The sequence below is a fragment of the Salvelinus alpinus genome, chromosome 21, assembly GCF_045679555.1.
Source record: "Salvelinus alpinus chromosome 21, SLU_Salpinus.1, whole genome shotgun sequence".
In the NCBI taxonomy this organism is placed as follows: Eukaryota; Metazoa; Chordata; class Actinopteri; order Salmoniformes; family Salmonidae; genus Salvelinus; species Salvelinus alpinus.
Genome location: NC_092106.1, coordinates 34,514,533 through 34,540,201, shown reverse-complemented (window position 1 = coordinate 34,540,201; position 25,669 = coordinate 34,514,533). Strand labels below are relative to the sequence as shown.

At 40.9% G+C, this 25,669-nt stretch overlaps 1 protein-coding gene and 1 pseudogene across 1 annotated transcript; both read left to right on the top strand.

Annotated features, from left to right (window-relative positions):
• The first annotated feature begins 9,800 nt into the window (after positions 1-9,800).
• On the top strand, positions 9,801-23,002 carry LOC139548494 (olfactory receptor 6N1-like). Its single transcript, XM_071358190.1, has 3 exons — positions 9,801-10,002; positions 21,993-22,517; positions 22,995-23,002. The coding sequence occupies exons 1-3, from the start codon at positions 9,801-9,803 to the stop codon at positions 23,000-23,002; spliced, it is 735 nt and encodes a 244-aa protein (XP_071214291.1).
• Positions 23,003-23,529: 527 nt separating this feature from the next.
• LOC139548493 (olfactory receptor 4D1-like) lies at positions 23,530-24,321 on the top strand (annotated as a pseudogene).
• Positions 24,322-25,669: the final 1,348 nt, after the last annotated feature.

The window sequence follows — 25,669 nt, the reverse complement described above, 5'->3', positions numbered from 1 at the left end:
AAACCATTGAATTCACAAGAGTATAACAAAATCAAAAACAGCAAATTAAAAACATTGACAGGTCAGAGAATCAGCCACAAAATCCTTCATCAGTGATTTAAAAATATCAATCGGGACAAGTTCTTCCCGTTTAAAATTATTTTGTAAGGTGTTCCAAGACGATGGCGCAGAGTACATAAAAGACCTTTTACCAAATTCAGTTGGGACATTTGGAACAGTTAGCAGGATAAAGTCCAGCGAACGAAGAGACGACCCACCACATTTCTGAACAATAAAAATGCCCAAATAAAAAGGTAGTAAACCCAAAATGGCTTTGTAAATAAAAGTATACCAGTGACTGAGCCTACAAGTGACTAGAGATTGCCAGCCAACCCTGGTATACAAAGTGCAGTGGTGCATAAGGGTTTTGCAGTTTAAAATAAATCTCAAAGTGCCATGGTAAAGAGTGTCAATTGATCTCAAACACTAAACGGAAGAATTCATATATAAAATATCCCCACAGTCTAGTAAAGGCATAAATGTAGCTGATACTAGCCTCCTTCTGACTTCAAAAGAAAAACAGGCCTTATTCCTAAAATAAAATACCAATTTCAGCTTAAATTTTTTTGTAAGTTGTTGAATATGCAATTTAAAAGAGAGGCCGTCATCAATTAGAATTCCAAGATATTTATATGAGGTTACAACCTCAATCTCCTTGCCCTGACAGGTAGTAATAGGTGAAAGGTTCAGAGGTCTATTTATTGCATTAGAAACACCATTAGTTTAGTTTTGTCAGTATTGAGGATAAGCTTCAATTGACACAAGGTATGTTGAACAGTATAAAAAGCAGTTTGCAAGTTCTGGAAAGCTTTTGTAAGAGACGAGGCACAACAGTAAATAACAGTATCATCAGCATAAAAATGAAGTTGTGCATTTTGGACATTTTTGTCTAAATAATTTATATAAAGAGTGAATAAGAGAGGACCAAGTACAGAGCCTTGGGGCACACCATTAAGGACAAACAATTTAACAGTAATAAGCCCATCAAATTGAGTGCACTGAGTTCTATCAGAGAGAAAGTTAGCAAACCATGCAACTGCATGCTCCGAAAGACCTACACTCAACAATCTCTGCCTTAGTATAGCATGATCAACTGTATCAAAAGCCTTAGAGAGATCAATAAAAAGTGAGACACAGTGCTGTTTTTTGTCAAGGGCTTCAGTGATATCATTTAAAACCTTCATGGCTGCTGTAATTGTGCTATGCTTCTTCCTGAAGCCCGATTGGTACATTGATAAAATAGAGTTAGTAAATAAAAACTCTTTTAGCTTACAAGGGTTTCAAGTATTTTCACCAGGGGTGACAGCTTTGAGATTGGCCTATAATTATTTAAAAGAGTACAACGACAATAGGAACTAATGAACGCCATGATCACTATGTACTGTAGCACTAACAAATCAGGCTAATCACAGAGGGCTAATTATCTAGGATCCCTAAACTCTAATTCCCACCAGGGAGAGGAATGATGCAATGGAGAGGAAAACACTAGTGGATGTGATAACAAATTAGTATGGCTACATTTACTGTTAAAAAAAGTATGTGTGCGTTATCCAAACTTTTGTATCAATAAAACAAGGGTGCTCAAACTTTTGGGCCTTTTGGGCCAAAATATGATCTGAGCGTTAGGTTGCGAGCCGAACAAATAGATAGTGTGTTTAGAAATCTACAAGGTAAACAATTGCTTTTTCGGGTTTTTAAACATTAGCTTTTTACACTGAACAAAAATATAAACGCAAATTAAAGTGTTGGTCCCATGTATCATGAGCTAAAATGAAAGATACCAGAAATGTTCCATACGCACAAAAAGCATATGGAACGATGTTGTGCACAAATTTGTTTACATTCCTGTTAGTGAGGATTTCTCCTTTGCCAACATAATCCATCCACTTGACAGGTGTGGCATATCAAGAAGCTGATTAAACAGCATGATCATTAGTCAGGTGCAGCTTGTACTGGGACAATAAAAGGCCACTCTAAAATGTGCAGTTTTGTCACACAATGCAATTCCACAAATGTCTCACGTTTTGAGGGTGCGTGCAATTGGCATGCTGTCTGCAGGAATCAAATCAAGTTTATTTTATATAGCCCTTCGTACATCAGCTAATATCTCGAAGTGCTGTACAGAAACCCAGCCTAAAACCCCAAACAGCAAGCAATGCAGGTGTAGAAGCACGGTGGCTAGGAAAAACTCCCTAGAAAGGCCAAAACCTAGGAAGAAACCTAGAGAGGAACCAGGCTATGAGGGGTGGCCAGTCCTCTTCTGGCTGTGCCGGGTGGAGATTATAACAGAACATGGCCAAGATGTTCAAATGTTCATAAATGACCAGCATGGTCAAATAATAATAATCACAGTAGTTATCGAGGGTGTAGCAAGTCAGCACCTCAGCACCTCAGGAATGTCCACCAGACCTGTTGCCAGAGAATTTAATGTTCATTTCTCTACCATAAGACAGCTCCAACGTCATTTTAGAGAATTTGGCAGTATTTCCAACCAGCCTCAATTAACAGGTGTGCCTTTTTAAAAGTCATTTTGTGGAATTTCTTTCCTTCTTAATGTGTTTGAGCCAATCAGTTGAGTTGTGACAAGGTAGGGGTGGTATACAGAAGATAGCCCTATTTGGTAAAATACCAAGTCCATATTATGGCAAGAACAGCTCAAATAAGCAAAGAGAAAAGACTCTTTGAGACAGGAAGTTCAGTCAATCAGGAAAATGTCCCAAAAAAAGTATGTTTCTTCAAGTGCAGTTGCAAAAACCATCAAGCGCCATGATGAAACTGGCTGTCATGAGTACCTCCACAGGAAAGGAAGGCCCGGAGTTACCTCTGCTGCAGACAATAAGTTGATTAGAGTTTACTGCACCTCAGATTGCAGATCAAATAAATGCTTAACAAATGTTTGGGCCAAGAAACATTAGAGCTGTCATCAAGGCAAAGGGTGGCTACTTTGAAGAATCTAAAATCTAAAATCTATTTTGATTTGTTTAACACTTTTTTGGTTACTGTATGATTCCATATGTGTTATTTCATTTGATGTCTTCACTATTATTCTACAATGTAGAAAATAGTAAAAAAATGAAGTATAACCATTGAATTAGTAGGTGTGTCCAAACTTTTGACTGGTACTGTATACATTTTGCAGTGGGACTTAGTCGGGGACTCAACTTACTGCAATTAAACTAAAGAGGACTGTAAAGTCAAATTCTTAACCCTGTTATTAAAGCAGATAGTCCTTTAGAATAATTAACAAGACCTTACATCTAGTTGCATTCATGTTTTCAAAAATTCAAATATTAAGAAATCTCCTGAAAAATGTTAGTAATGTTTGATTTAGAGCATGACTGAAGGCTTTTTATCCTCTTCTCAGGTAGAAATGATACTTTAGCGAATATGGTTCTGTAAAAGATCAGAACATTGTCACCTGTAACATGATATCTTATCAATAATACCCTAATAAAGCAATGTTTTGTACAGTGCCTTCAGAAAGTATTCATACCCCTTCCACATTGTGTTGTGTTACAGCCTGAATTCAACATTAATTAAATATTTTTTTTTGCTCACCCATCTACACACAATACCCCATGATGACAAAGTGAAAACATGTTTTTAGGAATGTTTGCAAATCAAAATAAATATCTAATTTACATATGTATTCACACCCCTGAGTCAATACTTTGTAGAAGCACCTTTGACAGTGATTACAACTGGGAATTTCTGTGTCAGTCTCTAAGTGATTTCGAAACATTTGGCCGATATACATTTTCAAAATTAATCTCCCAGTGTAACGGAATTCGTCCTCCTCATCTGACGAGGAGTAAGAAAGTTCGGACCAATGCGCAGCGTGGTAAGTGTCCATTATATTTAATAATCCTGAACACGACAACAATACAAAAATAACAAAGTGAATAGAATAGAAAACCGAAACAGTCCCGTAACGTGAACAAACAGACACGGAAGACAACCACCCATAAAACACCACAGAAAACAGGCTACCTAAATATGGTTCCCAATCAGAGACAATGTCTAACACCTGCCTCTGATTGAGAACCATATCAGGCCAAACGAAAAACCCAACATAGAAACACAAAACAAAGATAACCCACCCAACTCACGCCCTGACCATACTTAAACAAAGAAAATACAAAATAACTAAGGTCAGAACGTGACACCCAGTGTCTGGTGGAAAGCAGACTGAACCAGGTTTTCCTCTAGGATTTTGCCTATGCTTAGCTCCATTCTGTAAAAAATAATTCCTGAAAAACTCCCTTGTCCTTAACGATTACAAGCATACCCATAACATAATGCAAGGACAACTATGCTTGAAAATATGGTGAGTTGTACTCAGTAATGTGTTGTGTTTGATTTGCCCCAAATGCAACACTTTGTATAAAGGACAAAATGTTAATTGCTTTGCCACATTTATTGCAGCATTACTTTGCCTCATGGTGAAATCCCTGAGCGGTTTCCTTCCTCCCGTTAACTGAGTTAGGAAGGACGTCTCTATCTTTGTAGTAAACGGGTGTATTGATACACCATCCAAAGTGTAATAACTTCACCATGCTCAAAGGGATATTTAGTGTTTTATTTTTATACATTTTTATCAATAGGTGCCCTTCTTTGTGAGGCATTGGAAAACCTCCCTGGTCTTTGTGGTTGAATCTGTATTTGAAATTCACTGACGGATCTTACAGATAATTGTATATGTGGGGTACAGAGATGAGGTAGTCATTCAAAAAGCATGTTAAACACTGTTATTGCACCGAGTGTGAGTCCATACAACTTATTATTTAACTTGTTAATAACATAGTTACTACTGTACTGAACTTGTCATAACAGAGGGGTTGAATACATATTGACTCAAAACATTTCAGCTTTCATACATTTTTTACATTTCTGAAAAACATTATTCCACGTTGACATTATGGGGTATTGTGTGGAGGTCAGTGACAAAAAAATCTACATTTAATCCACTTTAAATTCAGGCTGTAACACAACAAAATGTGGAAAAAGTCAAGGGGTGTAAATCTTTTCTGTTTTTATATGTTTTTAAAGACCTAATTCCCCACCAATTCAGTGGGTTTGTGACGCACGGCTAGCAGTGCGTAAAGTGAGTCTTCCATCCCTCAGGATCCTACAGTACTCCTCCAGTCACGAGAGGGGTGGCCTCGCCCTAACCCTTCATCAACTAACAATGACCAGAGCTCGATTCAATTAAATAAGATTAAATAAAATGTTATTGGTCACATACACATATTTAGCAGATGTTATTGTGGGTGTAGCGAAATGCTTGTGTTTCTAGCTCCAACAGTGCAGTAGTATCTAACAATTCACAACAATACACACCACTCTAAAAGTAATTAACTACCTCCCTGTCCAAAAGGGCTATCTCTCCTGGGTGGAACGATTAACCTATCCCTTCTGACCATTCCCCAGTTCTATACGCCACTTTGGTAAAGAGGCCCGCTTGTCCCCATTGTAATCCCATAGGTCAGTGTCCACATATTCCCTTATCCCCTCCCTATTTTAATAGATACTTAATAAATGTTTCTTACTGTGGACGTTCTGACACAACAGGAAGGAAGGAGTTATAGATATGACTAGATACAATATGAATTTATAACATGTGATTTGATATGTGTTCTGATAGAGCATCAACATGTATACTCAGGCTAGAGCATGCTTGGGCTAGAGGCTTGGAGAAGAAGGCAACGTTATGATAGATAGATATATTTCTCCCTTCTATTGAAATGCATTGGACATTTGAGATATCATCTACATGATTTATGTCATTCAAATATGTGCAATGTCACCTAACTATAAGGCAGAGGCCTAACTTGAATTTGTGGTGTCTCGGGGGTATTTTTATCAACATGCTTCATTAGCGAGAGGTGAATACTCTAATAACTGTTTCTGCAGTCCCGATGGATTAATTACAACAAGATACACTCAATAAGACAGTATTTAATCAACTCTCTACGGGGCTCATTAATACGTGTTTTTCACACCAAGATGAAAGTCTCTGCTAACTGATGTAATCATGGAAGTGTTATGATTAACAAAATAGCCACAATGAACTGTATTAGGCGAATAAAGGTAAACAGATTGATTACTAGATGGGGCCTTTATAAGACGGTAAAAGTTAAAAAGAGACATCCTCACTTGTAACAGAGAGTATTATACAGAGAGTATTATATTTTACTTATTTTTTTATACACAAACCAATGTATTTTATTCTATTCAGTCTTCCTCTCAATGATCTGATAAGATTCACTGCAATGCTCCCAAAGGTGCTGTCAGACATTGTGACTTGGACAGTCTTTTATCCTCTCTGTGATATTCAGGGGTTCTTGCTCCACATGTATGGAAGTGTGGCTGTCTTTATTCTTGCGGCTATGGCCTTTGATCGTTATGTTGCCATAAGGTACAATACTATTATCACACCCAGGAATGTGCTGCTCATTATTTTACTGGTATGGGGTCTTGACTTCCTCTTGATCTTACTACTGTTCTCTCTGCAGATAAAGCTGCCCCGGTGGAGATCCACCATAATGAATGTGTTTTGTGACAGCCCTTCCCTTCTTAAACTTACCTGTGGTAATACTAAATAATGTCATAGGCCTGTTTAACACAGCAGCCATGCAGATTATAAGTGTATCTGTTCAGATTGTTTCCTATGTGAAGATTCTGATCACTTGCTTGGTTACAAACAACAAATAGTTTCGCCGTCCTGGAGCCTGATCTTCCTGCACCTTCGTCGCTGGGGGTGTCTGCAGCGGTAGTAACTACTCCTACGATTTCGAAGTCGACAACCTTCTGTCCAAGCATCGAGGAACCTTGGCAGCAGCTAATGGGGATCCATAATAAATACAAATACCAAGAGGTCTGAACCTAGCAGAAAATGTTTGAACACGTTTGTGGCAGAGTTGGTCATTTTCTTCATATTTGAGGTTGTAGGAACCCTCTAATCCAAGATGGCGTAGCAGTCAGACGTCTTTTGTCCTCGTCTTGTTGTGTCCCGTGTATATGTCTTTTTATATATTTTTCTTCGCATATCTTTTTTATATTTTTTTCTAAAACTCAACTTAAAAACACTCTCCTGCAACCCGCCTCACCCAATGTGGTACGGATCTGTTATTTTTCTAAAGTATTTTTATTCACCTCGAATCCGGAATCCCCCAACAGAAGCTAGCCAGCTCACTAGCTACCAGCTAGTAGTCAGCTAACCACTGCTAGCGGTCATCAGCTAACCTTTAGCTCGGAAAGCTCTCGCCAGTTTGTACAACGCAACTCAAACCAGAGCATACCGGACCTATTTTCTCTCCATATCCCCGGATTCCTACCAGCTCTGGACATTTTCACCTGGATCTTCGCAGCTAGCTAGCTGCTATCCGAGTGACTACTGGCTAACGTCGGTCCCGGAGCAAGCACCAATTAGCCTGGAGCCAGCCCATGCTAGGCCCTTTCTCCCGGCTAGCTAAAGAGGCCCGTCAGCCACTCCTGGGCTACAATACCCGGACCCCTTCTACTGCCGGTACGGGGCACGGAACCCCGCCGATCCTTCACGACTGGTCTACAACGTAATCTGCTCGAGGGGGTACTCAACTGGCCTCTACATCGCGATATCCCCTGAATGCCGATCCGCTAGCCACGGCCCGCCAGCTGCTAGCCGCGGTACGCTAGCTGCTAGCTGTCTAGAGCATATTGGACTGTTAGCTGTATAGACCCATCGGCCAATTTCTTGGGCCACTATACCTATTTTGCCAATTGGACTTGGACCCCTCTGCTACTCGGAACCCTACTAATCCATCACGACTGGTCTATCGACGTCACCGCACGCGGAGGCTAAAACAGACTTTCCTCTGTCGAGACGTCCCTATAAGGCCCTTCTGCTAGCTTGCTAGCCTCGGTCTGCTAGCTTGCTAGCCCCGGCCTGCTAGCTGTCTGAATCGCCGTGTCTCCAGCCAGCCCAACCACTCACTGGACCCCTATTGATCACCCGGCTACGCATGCCTCACCTTAATATCAATATGCCTTGTCCATTACTCTCCTGGTTAGTTAATATTGTCTTATTTCACTGTAGAGCCTCTAGCCCTGCTCAATATGCCTTAACCAACCATTTAGTTTCACCTCCCACATATGCACTGACATCACCTGGTTTAAACGTCTCTAGAGACAATATCTCTCTCATCAGTTGCATATCGCGGGGACTCTTCAAGGTCCTAAATGATATCATAACCGCTATCGATAAGAGACATTACTGTGCAGCCGTATTCATCAACCTGGCTAAGGCTTTCGACTCTGTCAATCACAACATTCTTATTGGCAGACTCAACCACCTTGGTTTCTCAAATGATTGCCTCGCCTGGTTCACCAACTACTTCTCTGATAGAGCTCAGTGTGTCAAATCGGAGGGCCTGTTGTCCGGACCTCTGGCAGTCGCTATGGGGGTGCCACAGGGTTAAATTCTCGGGCTGACTCTCTTCTCTGTATACATCAATGATGTCGCTCTTGCTGCTGGTGATTCTTTGATCCACCTCTATGCAGACGACAACATTCTGTATACCATTTGGCCGCCTTTCCTTCCAGTTCTCTGCTGCCTGCGACTGGAACGAATTGCAAAAATCTCTGAAGTTGGAGACTTTTATCTCCCTCAACAACTTTAAACATCTGCTATCTGAGCAGCTAACTGATCGCTGCAGCTGTACATAGTCCATCGGTATATAGCCCACCCAATTTACCTACCTCACCCCCATACTGTTTTTATTTATTTACTTTTCTGCTCTTTTGCACACCAGTATCTCTACTTGCACATGATCATCTGATGATTTATCACTCCAGTGTTAATCTGCTAAATTGTAATTATTCGCTCCTATGGCCTATTTATTGCCTACCTCCTCATGCCTTTTGCACACATTGTATATATATTCTCTTTTTTTTCTTTTTTTTCCTACTATGTTATTGACTTGTTTATTGTTTACTCCATGTGCAACTCTGTGTTGTTGTCTGTTCACACTGCTATGCTTTATCTTGGCCAGGTCGCAGTTGCAAATGATAACTTGTTCTCAACTAGACTACCTGGTTAAATAAAGGTGAAAAAAAATAAAATAAATAAAAATTCTTTGATCCACCTCTATGCATACGACAACGTTCTGTGTAGATTGATGAGGGTGGGAAAAACGATTTAATACATTTTAGAGGGCCTTTAGAGGGCCTGTTGTCGGTCCCGGAGTGTAACAAATGTGGAAAAAGTCAACAGGTCTGAATACTTTCCGAATGCACTGTATAAACAGTAATTAATACATCATCACTTAGTCTTGAGTTACGTCAGAATGTCTGAGTGGTTCTCTGAGTGGGAATTATTTCTGCTCTAGCCAAGCTAGTTTAGAAAGATTAACACCATAATAGCAAGGTATTGTTTGCTTTTAGACAAAATGTAACAGACAGGTAAACCCTCAGCTAAGCTACACCACTCATCTGAATAACATGCCATATACCTATACACATTGCTTTAATGCAGAGTACATGTTAAGTTAAAGACAAATATATGTTTAAAATGATCAACTACAAAATGATTACATTTCAATTCTAGAGTGACTGAATATAACCAATCTGATAATTCAGTTAATACGAGCCCTACAGTAAGCTAGACTGGAGCTAACTAGCTTTAGATCATTTTGTGCTAGTATTGAGTCAGATTTACATACCTTAGAGTACATTAAATGTGTACATAACATTAGCTTTTCTTCATTTACAGGTATTTGATGATGGCGGGCCAGAATCTTAATCAGACATTCAGTTACCACCTGCAGATTGCCAATTTTGACATCCCTACCCCAGTGAGCTACCCTGTGTTCACCATTGGTCTCCTGCTCTCTCTGTTCTCTGTCTTCTGTAACCTCACCATCATGCTGTTGCTCATCACACAGCGGACTCTCCACAAGCCCATGTTTTACATCCTCTTCTCTCTTCTTAACTAAATTAGTTAATAGACCAATAAGAAAGAGTTCCAAACCGCTCTGCCAAGAACAGCTAATTTTCAGTTTTCCCCTCCCCACTCAGACCACTCCCAGACAGTCCGAGCAAAATTCTTGATTGAGAAATTGCTCTTTGCCAAGATGCTATTTTATTTATTTTTGACCATTTTAATTGAAAACAATCACAATAAAGTACTTAATTGTTACCAAGAAATGATTTCACATTGAGATAAAAAAAAAATGCTGCATTGGACCTTTAAGTAAGGCCTTTGGATGGTCTTGCGGTTGTGTACTGTTAGGTTAGGAGGTGTGACTGTTAGGGGGCAGGTGTTACTACAGCTGTACTTCACAACCGGGACAGCAGCACCACAGAAGCCCTTTTGTCCTGCGGTCAGGGGCTGCAACTATAATCACCACAAATAATTTTTGGACTCTCTGGGATTGTCATAATCCGCCCAATCTCCTCTACTTTATATGAGGTGCAGTGAAGTGAGTTAGGAGCCTACCCATCTGTAAACATGCTTTTGAAGGTATTGAATTACACTTTGAGCTTAGTCTTCAGATAGTCACACTGGCCTCATACACATTGGGCTGTTCTAAAGTGATAGTTCACTGGACTCATACATATTGGGATATGGGTTGTTGATAACAGCTGTCTTTCAGGGTGTATATTTATATATATCCAGATCCTGCTCACCTGTGTCATATGCCCCAGAGCAAGGCCATTCAGACATGAGGTACACATCTTGTCGTGTTCTTATTCTTAGAGTTCAACGCCTGCTTTAGCCTGATAGCTCATCGATTTGAGCAAGCAGCCCCTTCCTTGAGGAGGGCTTTTGGAGTATCAGTTATGGTGTTCCCTCCCATTCTCAATCCACTCATATATGGTCTAAAAACTAAAGAAATTCGCCAAAATGTTCTGGGTTTCTACCAACGAAAGGTATCTTCAGTTAAATGAGAATAAATAATGTACATGAATCTGTATAATACATGGCATGGCCTTTAGACAGTTATTAAGGCCTTCCCAATAAAATAAAGAAATGCTCCTTTGTAAATCAGTCAATGACAATTAGAGTTGTGTTCCGTCTTTTTGTGCAAGACAATGACTAATTTCATTGATTTGTTAGAGGTTAAAATGTGCAATGGGTTAAGATTGGTTATGGGTTGGCTACAGCATGTTGAGCAAATTGTGTGTAACTTGTTTTGTTTGTCTGTCTTCTGTCTGTGTGTGTGTGTGTGTGTGTGTGTGTGTGTGTGTGTGTGTGTGTGTGTGTGTGTGTGTGTGTGTGTGTGTGTGTGTGTGTGTGTGTGTGTGTGTGTGTGTGTGTGTGTGTGTGTGTGTGTGTGTGTGTGTGTGTGTGTGTGTGTGTGTGTGTGCAGCTCGTAGAATTAATACAGTAAATTTGATTGTAACAAAAGTAGAAGACACGTCAGTTGTCTGCTGTACATGGATAATTAAGTTGTATTGTTTAATTGTTATGCCTGTACTTTGTCCCTGTGAGAAGGTAGGCCTATCTGTGATAGAAAGACAAAGAATTGTCTTTCGAACAACAGACAATGTAAGTAGAAGATCATCTTTTGAATAAACTAGTAAGGATGTTTCAGGCTTGTCAAGGTTTCACAACAAAAGGTAAATCATGCTGTCAATGGGAAGATCTCAATTGCATACTCCTGTTGTTTTCTCTCCTCGTCTCCTTCTCAAAATCCAATGGATATGAAAACCAGAGTGTCACGCCCTGACCTTAGAGATCCTTTTTATGTCTCTATTTGGTTTGGTCAGGGTGTGATTTGGGGTGGGTATTCTATGTTCTATTATTTGTATTTCTATGTGTTGGCCAGGTAGGGTTCTCAATCAGGGGCAGCTGTCTATCATTGTCTCTGATTGAGAACCATACTTAGGTAGCCCTTTTTCCCACCTGTGTTTGTGGGAAGTTGTCTTTGTTTGTTGACACTATAGCCTTTAGCTTCACGGTTGTTTTCTCGTTTGTTGTTTTGTTGGCGTAATTTTTTATAACAAAAGAAAATGTATGCTCACAACGCTGCACCTTGGTCCACTTCCTTCAACAACAGTGACAGAACTTCCCACCAACAACGGACCAAGCAGCGTGGTAAGGAGGAGCAGCGTGTTCAGGATTCATGGACTTGGGAGGAGATCCTGACGGTAAGGGACCCTGGAGGCAGGCTGGGGAGTATCGCCGTCCACGGGAGGAACTGGAGGCAGCAAAAGCAGAGCGGCAGCGTTACGAAGGGACACGGCTAGCAAGGAAGCCCGAGAGGCAGCCCCCAATTTTTGGGGGGGAGGGGGCACACGGGGAGTGTGGCTGAGTCAGGTTGGAGACCTGAGCCAACCCCCCGTGCTTACCATGGTGAGCGTCTCACTGGTCAGGCACCGTGTTATGCGGTGGAGCACACGGTGTCTCCAGTACGCGTTCTTAGCCCAGTGCGCTACATTCCAGCTCCCCGCATCTGCCGGGCTAGGGTGAGCATCCTGCCAGGAAGGGTTCTGCCAGCCCTGCTCTCCAGACCTCCAGTGCGCCTCCTCGGCCCAGTATATCCTGCGCCGGCTCTGCGCACTGTGTCTCCGGTACGTCTGCACAGCCCAGTGCGTCCTGTGCCAGCGCCCCGCATTTGCAGGGAAGAAAACCACCCAGCCAGTACGGGTTGTGAAGGCTCTAAGCTTGAGACCTCCAGTGCCCCTCCACGGCCCTCTCACTCCAGTGATGATCCATGGCAAGAAGCCTCCAGTGATGATCCATGGCACAAAGCCTCCAGTGATGATCCATGGCAAGAAGCCTCCAGTGATGATCCATGGCACGAACGTCGGCCTCCAGTCCATAGCCTCCAGCGACGGCCTCCAGTCCGGAGCCTCCAGCGACAGTCCTCAGTCCGGAGCCTGCAGCGACGGTCTCCAGTTCGAAGCCTCCAGAGACGGTCTCCAGTCCGGAGCCTCCAGAGACGGCCTCCAGTCCGGAGCCTCCAGCGATGGTCCCCAGTCCGGAGCATCGAGCGACGGTCCCCAGTCCGGGGCTTGCAACGAGGGTCCCCAGTCCAGGGCCCGCAGCGAGGGTTCCCAGTCCGGGGCCCGCGACGAGGGTCCCCAGTCCGGGGTCGGCAACGAGTGTCCCCGCACCAGAGGCGTCACCAAAGTGGGGTGAGCCAGAGGTGGAGCGGGGTCTACGTCCCGCACCAGAGCCGCCACCGCGGATAGATGCCCACCCAGACCCTCCTCTACAGGTTAGGTTTTGTGGCCGGAGTCCGCACCTTTGGGGGGGGGGGTGGGGGGGGGGGGGGGGGGGGGGGGGGGTGGTCCTGTCACGCCCTGACCTTAGAAAGCCTTTTTTATGTCTCTATTTGGTTTGGTCAGGGTGTGATTTGGGTGGGCATTCTATGCTCTTTATTTCTATGATTTGTGTTTCTATGTTTTGGCCGGGAATGATTCTCAATCTGGGACAGCTGTCTATTGTTGTCTCTGATTGGGAATCATACTTAGGCAGCATGTTTTGCCACCTTAGGTTGTGGGATGTTGTTTTTGTTTAGCCTTCAGAACGTGACGTTCGTTGTTCTTTTGTTATTTTGTTTGGTGTTCGGTTTTAATGAAGAAGCATGAACACGTACCACGCTGCACCTTGGTCTTCTTCCGACGATCCTTACACTTCCCTTCTGACCTTCTCCTCCAATGGGTTTTGAGAAGGAGACGAGGAGAGAGGAGAGAGGACGCGAGAAGTATGAGACCTTCCCGAAGACATCAAACTATGAGAGACATTTAAAGCAATTTGATGACTCCTATGACGAAGGCCATCCTGTGATATCTTTGATCATGGTTATAACAGTCTGTGTTGAAGAATGACTGCACATTTTAAGATGCATAGGCACCCCCTCATTTCATATTATTTGGTGCCTATCTTTCCTATTTTATCGGGATTACAGTATAAAGATCGATCAACACCACAGATGGCGTGAGACATGGACTCATCTTGAAATTAGACTTTTATTGATCTGTGAAAATGTGTCTACACACTGAATATCGCTCTGTTCCACTATTGTTTCACTTCACTGATTCAGTCTGGAAATTCTCCAGTTGAGGCACTTGATCAGCATCCTCTCAGAAACTATGGGCGGGTTTAGCCCACATGGCTTCTGCTGATTGGTTGAAGATCATGTTGCATAGCACCCTTCATCAGAGGACAGATTCATTTCAGTGCCATACAGGTTGAATCAATTACATAAAACAATACTACAAAGGATGCAAATGCAAACTGAGAATGTGTCAGGAAAAGAGTGGTGGAAAGTGTGGTTAAATAATTGAAAAAAATATTCACATAATGTATTTGATATTTTATGAGAGAAGTGGTATTCCAGCCGACATTTTTCAAACACAAAACCAAAGTAAAAATGAAAATACCCTATATGGAGGAAATTGTATTTGCTAATTAAACATATTAAATGTTAAATATTTGTTTTTGTGGTAAGTCAGGTAACTTCAGGTAAACACAATCACATAAATTGACATCAATGAATAAAAATGGTATATATATATGTATATTTAGCCTTAAACCTTTTCTCAATATAGGGGGTGCTGTTTCAACGTTACCATTTATCGTTCCCAAATTAAACTGCCTCGTACTCAATTCTTGCTCATACAATATGCATATTATTATTCCTTTTGGATAGAAAACAATCTCTAGTTTCTAAAAGCGTTTGAATTATGTCTGTGGGTGAAACAGAACTCTTTCTGCAGTGAAATTCATGACAGGAACTGCGAAGGTCTGAAAACGAGGCTCTGTTCTCAGATCAGTTTAAAGCTCTGTATGTATCCTATGGGTCGAAATGAACTGCACCCGCCTTCCCCTGGATGTCAGTAACCAATGAGAATTGGAATGGAGTTTCTACGTAGATCTCAGACCTTATAAAAGGCCATGGCATGGGGGGTGCGCTCCTTTCGACGTTCGTCAAGACGCAATGGAGCACCTCAGGATGGCATGCTCAAAAGCTCTCGTTATAGGCTTAAGATATATCCGTCTGTGATTTAATTCGATATAGGTGTTAGAAACATCATAACGAAGTTATTTTAAACCGAGTTATATCAGTTTATGCGAGTATATTGCTATTTTCGGAATTTCCTTAGTATTGCGTTTTGAGGATTTGGGCATGTCTGCGCCACATAGCTATTGTTAGCTGCTAGTTCCAAAGTTGAAGACGACGTTTTACAACCGAGCAACGATTCTTTTGGACAAAGGACAACTTGCCCAAGATTCTGATGGAAGCTCGTCCAAAAGTAAGAGCTATTTATGATGTTATTCCGTATTTATGTGGAAAAATGTAAATGGATTTGTCCGCCATTAATTGCGGCACTAGTCTGGCTGTAACGCACACTGTATGTCTAGTAACGTTAATTTTAAAAATCTAACTCAGCGGTTGCATTAATAACTAATGCATCTTTCATTTGCTGTCCAACCTGTATTTTTTAGTCAAGTTTACGATTATTTATCGATTAGATTAGGTGCCTCTCCAAGATGGCGCCGGCCAGAATGCATGAACTGTTGCTACTGATCACATTGTATAACCACGATTTGTGCTGCTAAATATGCACATTTTCGAACAAAACCTATATGCATTGTGTAATATGATGTTACAGGACTGTCATCTGATGAAGTATATCAAGGTTAGTCCAATTATATATCTTTTGCTGGATTGTTACGATCGCTAACATTTGCTGCTGGTAAATGCGGTTGTGTTTCTGGCTATTGTGGTAAGCTAATATAATGCTATATTGTGTTTTCGCTGTAAAACACTTAAAAAATCTGACATATTGGCTGGATTCACAAGATGTTGGGCTTTCATTTGCTGTACGCTGTGTATTTTTCAGAAATGTTTTATGATGAGTAATTAGGTATTTGACGTTGGTCTCTGTAATTATTCTGCCTGCATCGACGCTATTTCAGATTGCAGCTGCAATGTAGAACTGTGATTTATACCTGAAATATGCAAATTTTTCTAACAAAACATATGCTATACCATAAATATGTTATCAGACTGTCATTTGATGAAGTTGTTTCTTGGTTAGTGGCTATTTATATCTTTATTTGGTCGAAATTGTGATAGCTACCTATGCAGGAAGAAAATGGTGGAGAAAAGAAAGTTGTGTCTTTTGCTATCGTGGTTAGCTAATAGATTTACATATTGTGTCTTCCCTGTAAAACATTTTAAAAATCAGAAATGATGGCTGGATTCACAAGATCTGTATCTTTCATCTGGTGTCTTGGACTTGTGATTTAATGATATTTAGATGCTAGTATTTACTTGTGGCGCTATGCTAGGCTATGCTAGTCAGCTTTTTTTACTGATGGGGGTGCTCCCGGATCCGGGATGCGTAGCAAGTAGAAGTTAACTTAGACAGATGGAAACAACAGAGGAGGAGACAGGCAAGTGAGACAACACAGGGATTGATCCCTGGTCTCCGATGCAGAGCAGTATATGACTGGCCGTAAGAGTTACTGCTAGACCACGGGCTCTGCACGTCGAGTAAGAGATGATCAACGAGGGGATATGCGTTCTATGAAAAATAATGAACGACGTGGAAGGTGTGTTCCACGACACGCTATGGGAGTGGAGCTAAGCTTCCACGTCGTTCATTACTTTCCAGAGAAAGTATAGCCCTTCATTGATTATCCCTTACTTAAAATGTCTTATGGCTGCAGGGGCAGTATTGAGTAGCTTGGATGAAAGGTGCCCAGAGGTGCCCATAGTAAGCTGCCTGCTCCTCAGTCCCAGTTGCTAATATATGCATATTATTATTCGTATTGGATAGAAAACACTCTGAAGTTTCTAAAACTGTTTGAATGATGTCTGTGAGTATAACAGAACTCATATGGCAGGCAAAAACCTGAGAAAAATCCAAACAGGAAGTGGGAATTCTGAGGTTAGTCGATTTTCAACCAAGACCCTATTGAATACACAGTGGGATATGGATGAGTTTGCACTTCCTACGGCTTCCACTAGATGTCAACAGTCTGTAGAACCTTGTCTGATGCCTCTACTGTGAAGTGGGGCCGAAGGAGACAGGAATTAGTCAGGTCTATCATGACCTGACCATGCTCTGACCATGCGCGTTCACATGAGAGGGAGCTCTGTTCCATCGCACATCTGAAGTCAATGTAATTCTCCGGTTGAAACGTTATTGAAGATTTATGTTAAAAACATTCTAAAGATTGATTCAATACATCGTTTGACATGTTTCTACTGACTGTTACGGAACTTTTTGACATTTCGTCTGCTTTTAGTGAACGCGCTTCCTGACTTTGGATTTGTTTATCAAACACGCTAACAAAAATAGCTATTTGGACATAAATTATGGACATTACCGAACAAAACTAACATTTCTTGTGGAAGTGGGAGTCCTGGGAGTGCATTCCGACAAAGATCAGCAAAGGTAAGTGAAGATTTATAATGCTTTTTATGAGTTTTGTTGACTGCACAATTTGGCGGGTAACTGTATGGCTTCCTTTTGTGGCTGAACGCTGTTCTCAGATTATTGAATATTGTGCTTTTGCCGTAAAGCTTTTTGAAATCTGACACAGCGGTTGCATTAAGAACAAGTGTATCTTTAATTCAATGTAAAACATGTATCTTTCATCAAAGTTTATGATGAGTATTTATGTTATTTGACGTGGCTCTGCAATTTCTCCGGATATTTTGGAGGCATTTCTGAACATGGCGCCAATGTAAACTGAGGTTTTTGGATATAAATATGAACTTTATCGAACAAAACATATATGTATTGTTTAACATGAAGTCCTATGAGTGTCATCTGATGAAGATCATCAAAGGTTAGTGATTCATTTTATCTCTATTTCTGCTTTTTGTGACTCCTGTCTTTGGCTGGAAAAATGACTGTGTTTGTCTGTGATTTTGCGGTGACCTAACATAATCGTTTGCGGTGCTTTCGCTGTAAAGCCTATCTGAAATCGGACACTTTCGTGGGATTAACAACAAGATTACTTTTAAAATTGTATAAAATACATGTATGTTTGAGGAATTTTAATTATGAGATTTCTGTTGTTTGAATTTGGCGCCCTGCACTTTCACTGGCTGTTGTCATATCATCCCGTTAAGGGGATTGCAGCCATATTAACATGCTGAGCCCGTGGTCTAGAGTAACTCTTACGGCCAGTCATATAAGAATCATGATTCATGCACTGTTTTGGTAATCAAAAAAATTATAATTAAGAACAATTTAACTTTAATTGGATGTTCTTGATGGGTGGAGCATTTCCCCTTCACTGTTGTCAGCTTACTTCTGTTTACTTACAGTATGTCTTATTTCACCAAAGATGAGGAGAGAGTTGTATAGTCTGTCATATCAGACTGCATTCATACATTTGTTGTTGCTACTGTAGCATTCTTTAATAGCCCTTTATATTAACGGTCTATGTATAATGCATATGCATGAATTACTGAAAACAATGTCACCTTTTTGCTGTAAGCGTTCATAACTGGCTACGAGACTATTGTAGCAACATTAATTTACCATTTTGATACCTTCTGGAAACAAAGCTTGTTTAATTTGGAGGATGGGATTCACTCAAATCATTTGGGTTCCTGGATCCATTCACAGCATTAAAAGGCTGCGTTGAGACCATGACTTATCAAGGACCCAAGCCCAGCTCAGCTCATCCATACCATTGTGTCGCTTAGTTTTCATAATGCTTCAGCAAATGTACATCATACCAGGGGAGTTGGAAGACACAATGTAAGTAACATAATTTATGTCCCTCTAACTGCCCTGAATTCCTCTGCTGATCCTACAGCAATTGTATGCAGTTATCATGTGTCCATGAACCAGATATATACTGTTAGCACTGAGGGGGTGTGTCTTAGCAGGAAGGCCACCGTGTGCAGTTCACCCTGCATTAACATAAATAACATGCTGCTAAGCTTCCCAGTAAAGCAATGAAAACAATCAAGCATCCCAGAAAAGTGCTAAATATAGCCAACATTAATGTATGTAGTCCACAATCATCTCCTTTGTCTTGATCATGTTGAGGGAGAAGTTGTTGTTCTGGCACCACACGGCCACGTCCATGACCTCCTCCCTATAGGCTGTCTCGTCGTTGTCGGTGATCAGGCCTACCACTGTTGTGTCATCGGCAAACTTAATGATGGTGTTGGAGTCATGCCTGGCTGTGCAGTCATGAGTGAACATGGAGTACTGGAGGGGACAGAGCACACACCCCTGAGGGGCCCCTGTGTTGAGGATCAGTGTGGCGGATGTGTTGATACCTACTCTTACCACCTGGGGGGCGGCCCGTCAGGAAGTCCAGGATCAAGTTGCAGAGGGAGGTATTTAGTCCCAGGGTCCATAGCTTATTGATGAGGTTTGAGGGCACTATGATGTTGAACACTGAGCTGTAGCCAATGAATAGCATTCTCACATAGGTGTTCCTTTTGTCCAGGTGGGATAGGGAAGTGTGGAGTGCAATAGAGATTGCATCATCTGTGGATCTGTTAGGGCGGTATGGAAATTGGAGTGAGTCTATGGTTTCTGGATAATGGTGCCTTTCAAAGTACTTCATGGCTACAGATATGAGTGCTACGGGTCGGTAGACATTTAGGCAGGTTACATTAGTGTTCTTGGCCACAGGGACTATGATTGTCTGCTTAAAACATGTTGGTATTACAGACTCGGACAGGGAGAGGTTGAAAATGTTAGTGAAGACACTTGCCAGTTGGTCAGCGCATGCTTGCAGTACACATCCTTGTAATCCGTATGGCCCTGCGGCCTTGTGAATGTTGACTCACATCGACTGCGGAGAGCATGATCACACAGTCTTCCGGAAGAGCTGGTGCTCTCATGCATGTTTCAGTGTTACTTGCCTCGAAGCGAGCATAGAAGTAGTTTAGCTCATCTGGAAGACTCGTGCCACTGGGCAGCTCTCGGCTGTTCTTTCCTTTGTAGTTTGTAAAGGTTTGCAAGCCTTGCCACATCCGACGAGCATCAGAGCCGGTGAGGTACGATTCCATCTTAGTCCTGTATTGACGATTTGCCTGTTTAATGGGTCGTCGGAGGGCATTGCAGGATTTCTTATGAGCTTCCAGGTTGGAGCCCCGCTCCTGGAAAGCAGCATCTCTAGTCTTTAGATCAGTGCGGATGTTGCCTGTAATCCATGGCTTCTGGTTGGGGTATGTACGTACGGTCACTGTGGGGATGACGTCATCGATGCACGTATTGATGAAGCCAATGACTGATGTGGTGTACTCCTCAATGCCATCGGAGGAATCCTGGAACATTTTCCAGTCTGTGCTAGCAAAACAGTGCTGAAGCTTATCATCTGCTTCATCTGACCACTTTTTTATTGATCGAGTCACTGTTGCTTCCTGCTTTAATTTTTGCTTGTAAGCAGGAATCAGGAGGATAGAATTATGGTCAGATTTGCCAAATGGAGGGCGAGGGAGAGCTTTGTATGTGTCTCTGTGTGTGAAATTAAAGGTGGTGCAGAGTTTTTCCCCTCTGGTTGCACATTTAACATGCTGATAGAATTTGGTAAGATGGATTTAAGTTTCCCTGCATTAAAGTCCCCGGCTACTAGGAGTGCCGCTTCTGGTTGAGCGTTTTCCTGTTTGTTTATGGCGGAATACAGCTCATTGAGTGCGGTCTCAGTGCCAGCATCAAACTGTGGTGGTATGTAGACAGTTAATAAAAATACAGATGAAAACTCTCTAGGTAGATAGTGTGGTCTACAGCTTATCATGAGATACTCTACCTCAGGCGAGCAAAACCTGGAGACTTTCTTAGATATCGTGCACAAGCTGTTATTTACAAAAATACATACAAAAATGCACTTGGCGTCATACACATTGGGCTGTTGTAAAGGAACAGTTCACTGGCCTCATAATATACATTGGGCTGTTCTAAAGCGATAGTTTGCTTGTTTCATACATGTCGGGCTGTTCTAAACTGATAGTTCACCCAAGTTACACATTGACAAATAACTGGCAATATATGGATGATGGATAAGAGTCAGCAACCGAAAACGTGGCTTCGTTTACCTGATCACAATTTAGTGTTCGCAAAATTTAATGCAAAACAATGGGAGAATTCTGAACAGTTTTGCTACATCATCTCAGTCACCAATAAATGACATGTTAATCTAAGGAGATGATAATATTGCAAAAGTTGTTTTAACATTCTTAATCATTAAGTAGACTACACAGGAGCCCAGGTTACATCAGCTAGGTGACAGACCTCTAGGACACTAAAGGGCTGTCCTTTCCTGATAATGAGGCAATAAAAAGGGCCTGTCAGGGAGCTGTCACACAGGGGTCACAACTGAAGGTAGACTCCAGCTCTGGTCGTGAACTGACATCCAGGAAGAGAGAAGTAGGCATGCTTTAAAGATTATATAACGGGTGGGTCTAATCCTGAAGGTTGAACGGTTAAAAGGATATTACAGGGCATTATCACATAAATACGGTAGATGTAATTCATGTGTTTCCATTAGGAAAAGAAAAATGTGTGTTATGTTTAACAGTTGCAAAATATATATATCTATATATGTATACAGTATATGTATTATTTAGATTTTTGTTTTGTTCATTTTAGTTGTAGAGGTGTTCTTTCTGTCATATTTGTTGCAGTCACAACAACATCATGTTCGTTGCAGTAGACAACGTTGTGCTCTTTTAATTCAGTATATTCATTGGACAAACATATGTGCTGAAGACTATATGACTATTTCTGTATTATTTCAGGTGGGCTGCTTTCAAGAAGACAATTACAAAATCATCCTACAGTAGTTATGTATACAAACTCTACATACATGTTGAGCATGGAACCACTGGCCATAGCTCCATCAGGTGTTTACCCAGCATTCCTTTTTGGAACCCTTACGTACTGTTTCATTGTGTTTTGCAACGTGACGGTTTTATCCACCATAGCCCTGGACAGAAAGCTGCATAAACCCATGTTTATCCTACTCTTCAACATGCCTATCAATGACTTGATTGGTGCTACAGCCTTCTTCCCTCAGCTGTTGGTGAGCATCCTGGCTCAGAACAGGTCCATCTCCTACCCTGCATGCTACCTCCAAGCTCTGCTCGTCCACCTGTACGGAGCTGGCTCCTTAACTATCCTGACTGGCATGGCTTATGACAGGTATATCGCAATCTGCTGTCCACTGAGGTATAACTCCATCATGAGTTCCAGTAACTTGATGAAAATCATCGTTTTCATGTGGCTTTGGGTCATTACCCTGATTGTGGTTCTCTTGGCTCTGGTCACTCGTTTCAAGATCTGCAGAACAACAATAGTGGATATTTATTGTAACAATCCGTCATTGGTGAGGCTCATTTGTGATGACACACGTATAAACAACTACTATGGGTTGTTGATAACAGCTGTCTTTCAGGGTGTATCGTTGATAGTGGTTATATTTACATATATCCAGATCCTGCTCACCTGTGTCATGAATAAGTCGCCTGATGCACGGAGCAAGGCCATTCAGACATGTGGTACACATCTTGTCGTGTTCTTATTCTTAGAGTTCAACGCCTGCTTTAGCCTGATAGCTCATCGATTTGAGCAAGCAGCCCCTTCCTTGAGGAGGGCTTTTGGAGTATCAGTTATGGTGTTCCCTCCCATTCTCAATCCACTCATATATGGTCTAAAAACTAAAGAAATTCGGCAAAATGTTCTGGGTTTCTACAAACGAAAGGTATCTTCAGTTAATAAATGAGAATAAATACTGTAGATGAATCTGTATAATACATGGCATGGGCTTTAGACAACTTACGGCCTTCCCAATAAAATAAAGAAATGCTCTTTTGTAAATCAGTCAATGAAAATGTTCCGTCTTTTTTGTGCAAGACACTGACTAATTTCATTGATTTGTTAGAGGTTAAAATGTGCAATGGGTTAAGATTGGTTATGGGTTGGCTACAGCATGTTGAGCAAATTGTGTGTAACTTGTTTTGTTTGTCTGTCTTCAGCATTTTAATAACAATAACAAAGACAGCACAAAATAGTGTGTGAGTGTGTGTGCGTGTGTGTGTGTGTGTGCGTGTGCGTGATTGTGTGCGGCTTGGGCCTGACTGACTTGACGTTCATGTAGAATACATTTTTATATATTTTTAAAATTTTTATTTAACCTTTATTTAACTAGGCAAGTCAGTTTAGAACAAATTCTTATTTAAAGTGACGCCCTACCCCGTCATTGTAAATACAGTAGATTTCATTGTAACAAAAGCAGAAGACACGTCAGTTGTCCACTGTACATGGATAATTAAGTTGTATTGTTTAATTGTTATGCCTGTACTTTGTCCCTGTGAGAAGGTAGGCCTATCTGTGATAGAAAGACAAAGAATTGCCCATATATTGACACCACAGTATAACAAGTCAGTCATTTCCGTTTTTGAAAGGTGCACAGTAGGTTTTTTCTAGCATAAATAATTTGTGGATCCCCTTTTCTGAAATAAAGATATCTGAACTGGACCAAAAAATTACTTTTTATCAAATCCATCAACTGTTTTGACACTGCAAGGCTTCGATCTCCCCCATGAAAGTGCTTTTGCTGCACTGAGCTGAAAGATCATTCTCGCCTGTAACCTGGTCCTGATTTTTACCATCGTTCTCAACAGGAGTCTCCCCTAGCCCATGTATCTTCTGCTGCTAAACCTTCCCATCATTGACCTTACAGGCTCCACGGCACTCTTTACGCAGGTCATCAAAGAGCTTTTACTTCACACAGGGACCTTTCAATACTCTGCTTGTGTCACAAGTTTTCTTTATTCATATCTATGGGACGGGAGCAGTGCTCATCCTGACTGCAATGGCACGTGACAGGTATATTGGCATATATTGCCCTTTGAGGTACAACACAATTATGACCAATGCTCATATCAGGACAATTATCGCTCTTATATGGGTGTGTGAGTTGATTTTGATGAGGGTGCTCTTTAACCTGCTGCTTGGGTTAGCAGGCTGTAGATCTCTGATGACACAATCCTGCTGTGACAACACCTCCCTGTTGAAACTGGTCTGTGCCAACACAGCCATCAATAACATCTATGAACTCTTTATTCCTGCCCTCATGCAGGTCATAGTTGTTTGGACCATTCTCTACACTTACTTTCATGTATTTGTCACATGTTTCAGGAACAAAGGATCAGCTGACACTAAAAGCAAAGTTCTGCAGACTTGTGCTACACATTTAATAGTTTTCTCCTCTTCACGTGTTTAGGGCTTCTCACCATTATTTCATACAGACTGAGCCAATTTCGCCCGCAATTACAGAGACTCATAGGGGTCTCCACATAAAATCTGAATTGCACCTGGGCTGGAATAAAACATTATGGTCTTTCTCTTGCATTTCAAAGACAATGGTACAAAAAAATACAAAAGAACGGTTGGTTTTTTTCTTTGTATTATCTTTTACCAGATCTATTGTGTTATATTCTCCTACATTCCTTTCACATTTCCACAAACTTCAAAGTATTTCCTTTCAAATGCTATTAAGAATATGCATATGCATTCCGTAAATATTAGGAATAGATTGTCCACCATCTATGCGTTATCCAGACAGAAAAGAGAAATAGGCAAAATAACATTTCGATTTAGAGCAATAAAGAAATGGAATAAATTAACTGAGCAAACCAGAAACCTTTCAATATATAAATGTAAACATTATTATTTTATTTTTTTTATATAATACATAGAAATGTTGTGGTACTAAAGTAGCTGAAGAATCAATATATTTTTGATTGAGTATTTATTGGGTAATTATGTTAGTATATTATGTATGTTTGTAATAGTGTGTTATATGTGAAAATGTGTTCGTATTATAAATTGTATTTTAATGTTTAAGGACTCTTGGAAGAGTAGTCCAAATGGGGACTAAAAGAGATCCAAATCAAATATCCTTGCTTCAGGGCCTGAGATACAGGCAGTTAGATTTGGGTATGTCATTTTAGGCCAAAATTAATATTCCTCCCAACTTTAAATCCAATCATATATTGTCTTAAAACAAAGAATATCAGAGTAAAAGTAATTAATTTCTTGCAGACAAAGGTCTTTCCATTCTAGACTATGTTTTCAGTAGTAGACATAGATTTGAAAATAACTAATTCATAATTAATCTAAATCTATATTAATTGTTGACATTTGTCACAATCTTTTTAGTGTGGTTGTATTTAGGCAATGTTGCTGTATTTTACAGTCTGGCAGCTTGATGTACCAATTGTTGTTATATTTATCTTCATAACTGTAAATGTATCACTTGTATTCTAAAACCAATAAGCCATTTAGAACACCCCGGGGTGTCAAGAAATCACTCACTTGATTTCTAACGGACATGGGAAATTATATAACAACCATTGTTGGGTGCCATTCATTTTCGGCCCTGTGAAGCTAATGTTAATCAGAGACTGATTTAGTTGTAGCAAACTAAATAACCCTACAAATACACTTATAAAACGGTATGGGGCAACCAACAACAGTCAATGTAAGTAGAAGATCATCTTTTGAATAAACTAGTAAGGAGGTTTCAGGCCTGTGGTTTTTGTGGATTGTCAAGGTTTCACAAGAAAATGTAAATCATGCTTTCAATGGGAAGATTTCAATTGCATACTCCTCTTGTTCTCTCTCCTCGTCTCCTTCTCAAAACCCA

Bases quoted from the DNA above. Each gene is read 5' to 3' on its own strand.
- LOC139548494 (XM_071358190.1), top strand. From the start codon at position 9,801: ATGGCGGGCCAGAATCTTAATCAGACATTCAGTTACCACCTGCAGATT. The intron at 10,003-21,992 runs TTCTTAACTAAA...TACTCTTCAACA, and splicing joins GTTTTACATCCTCTTCTCTC to TGCCTATCAATGACTTGATT.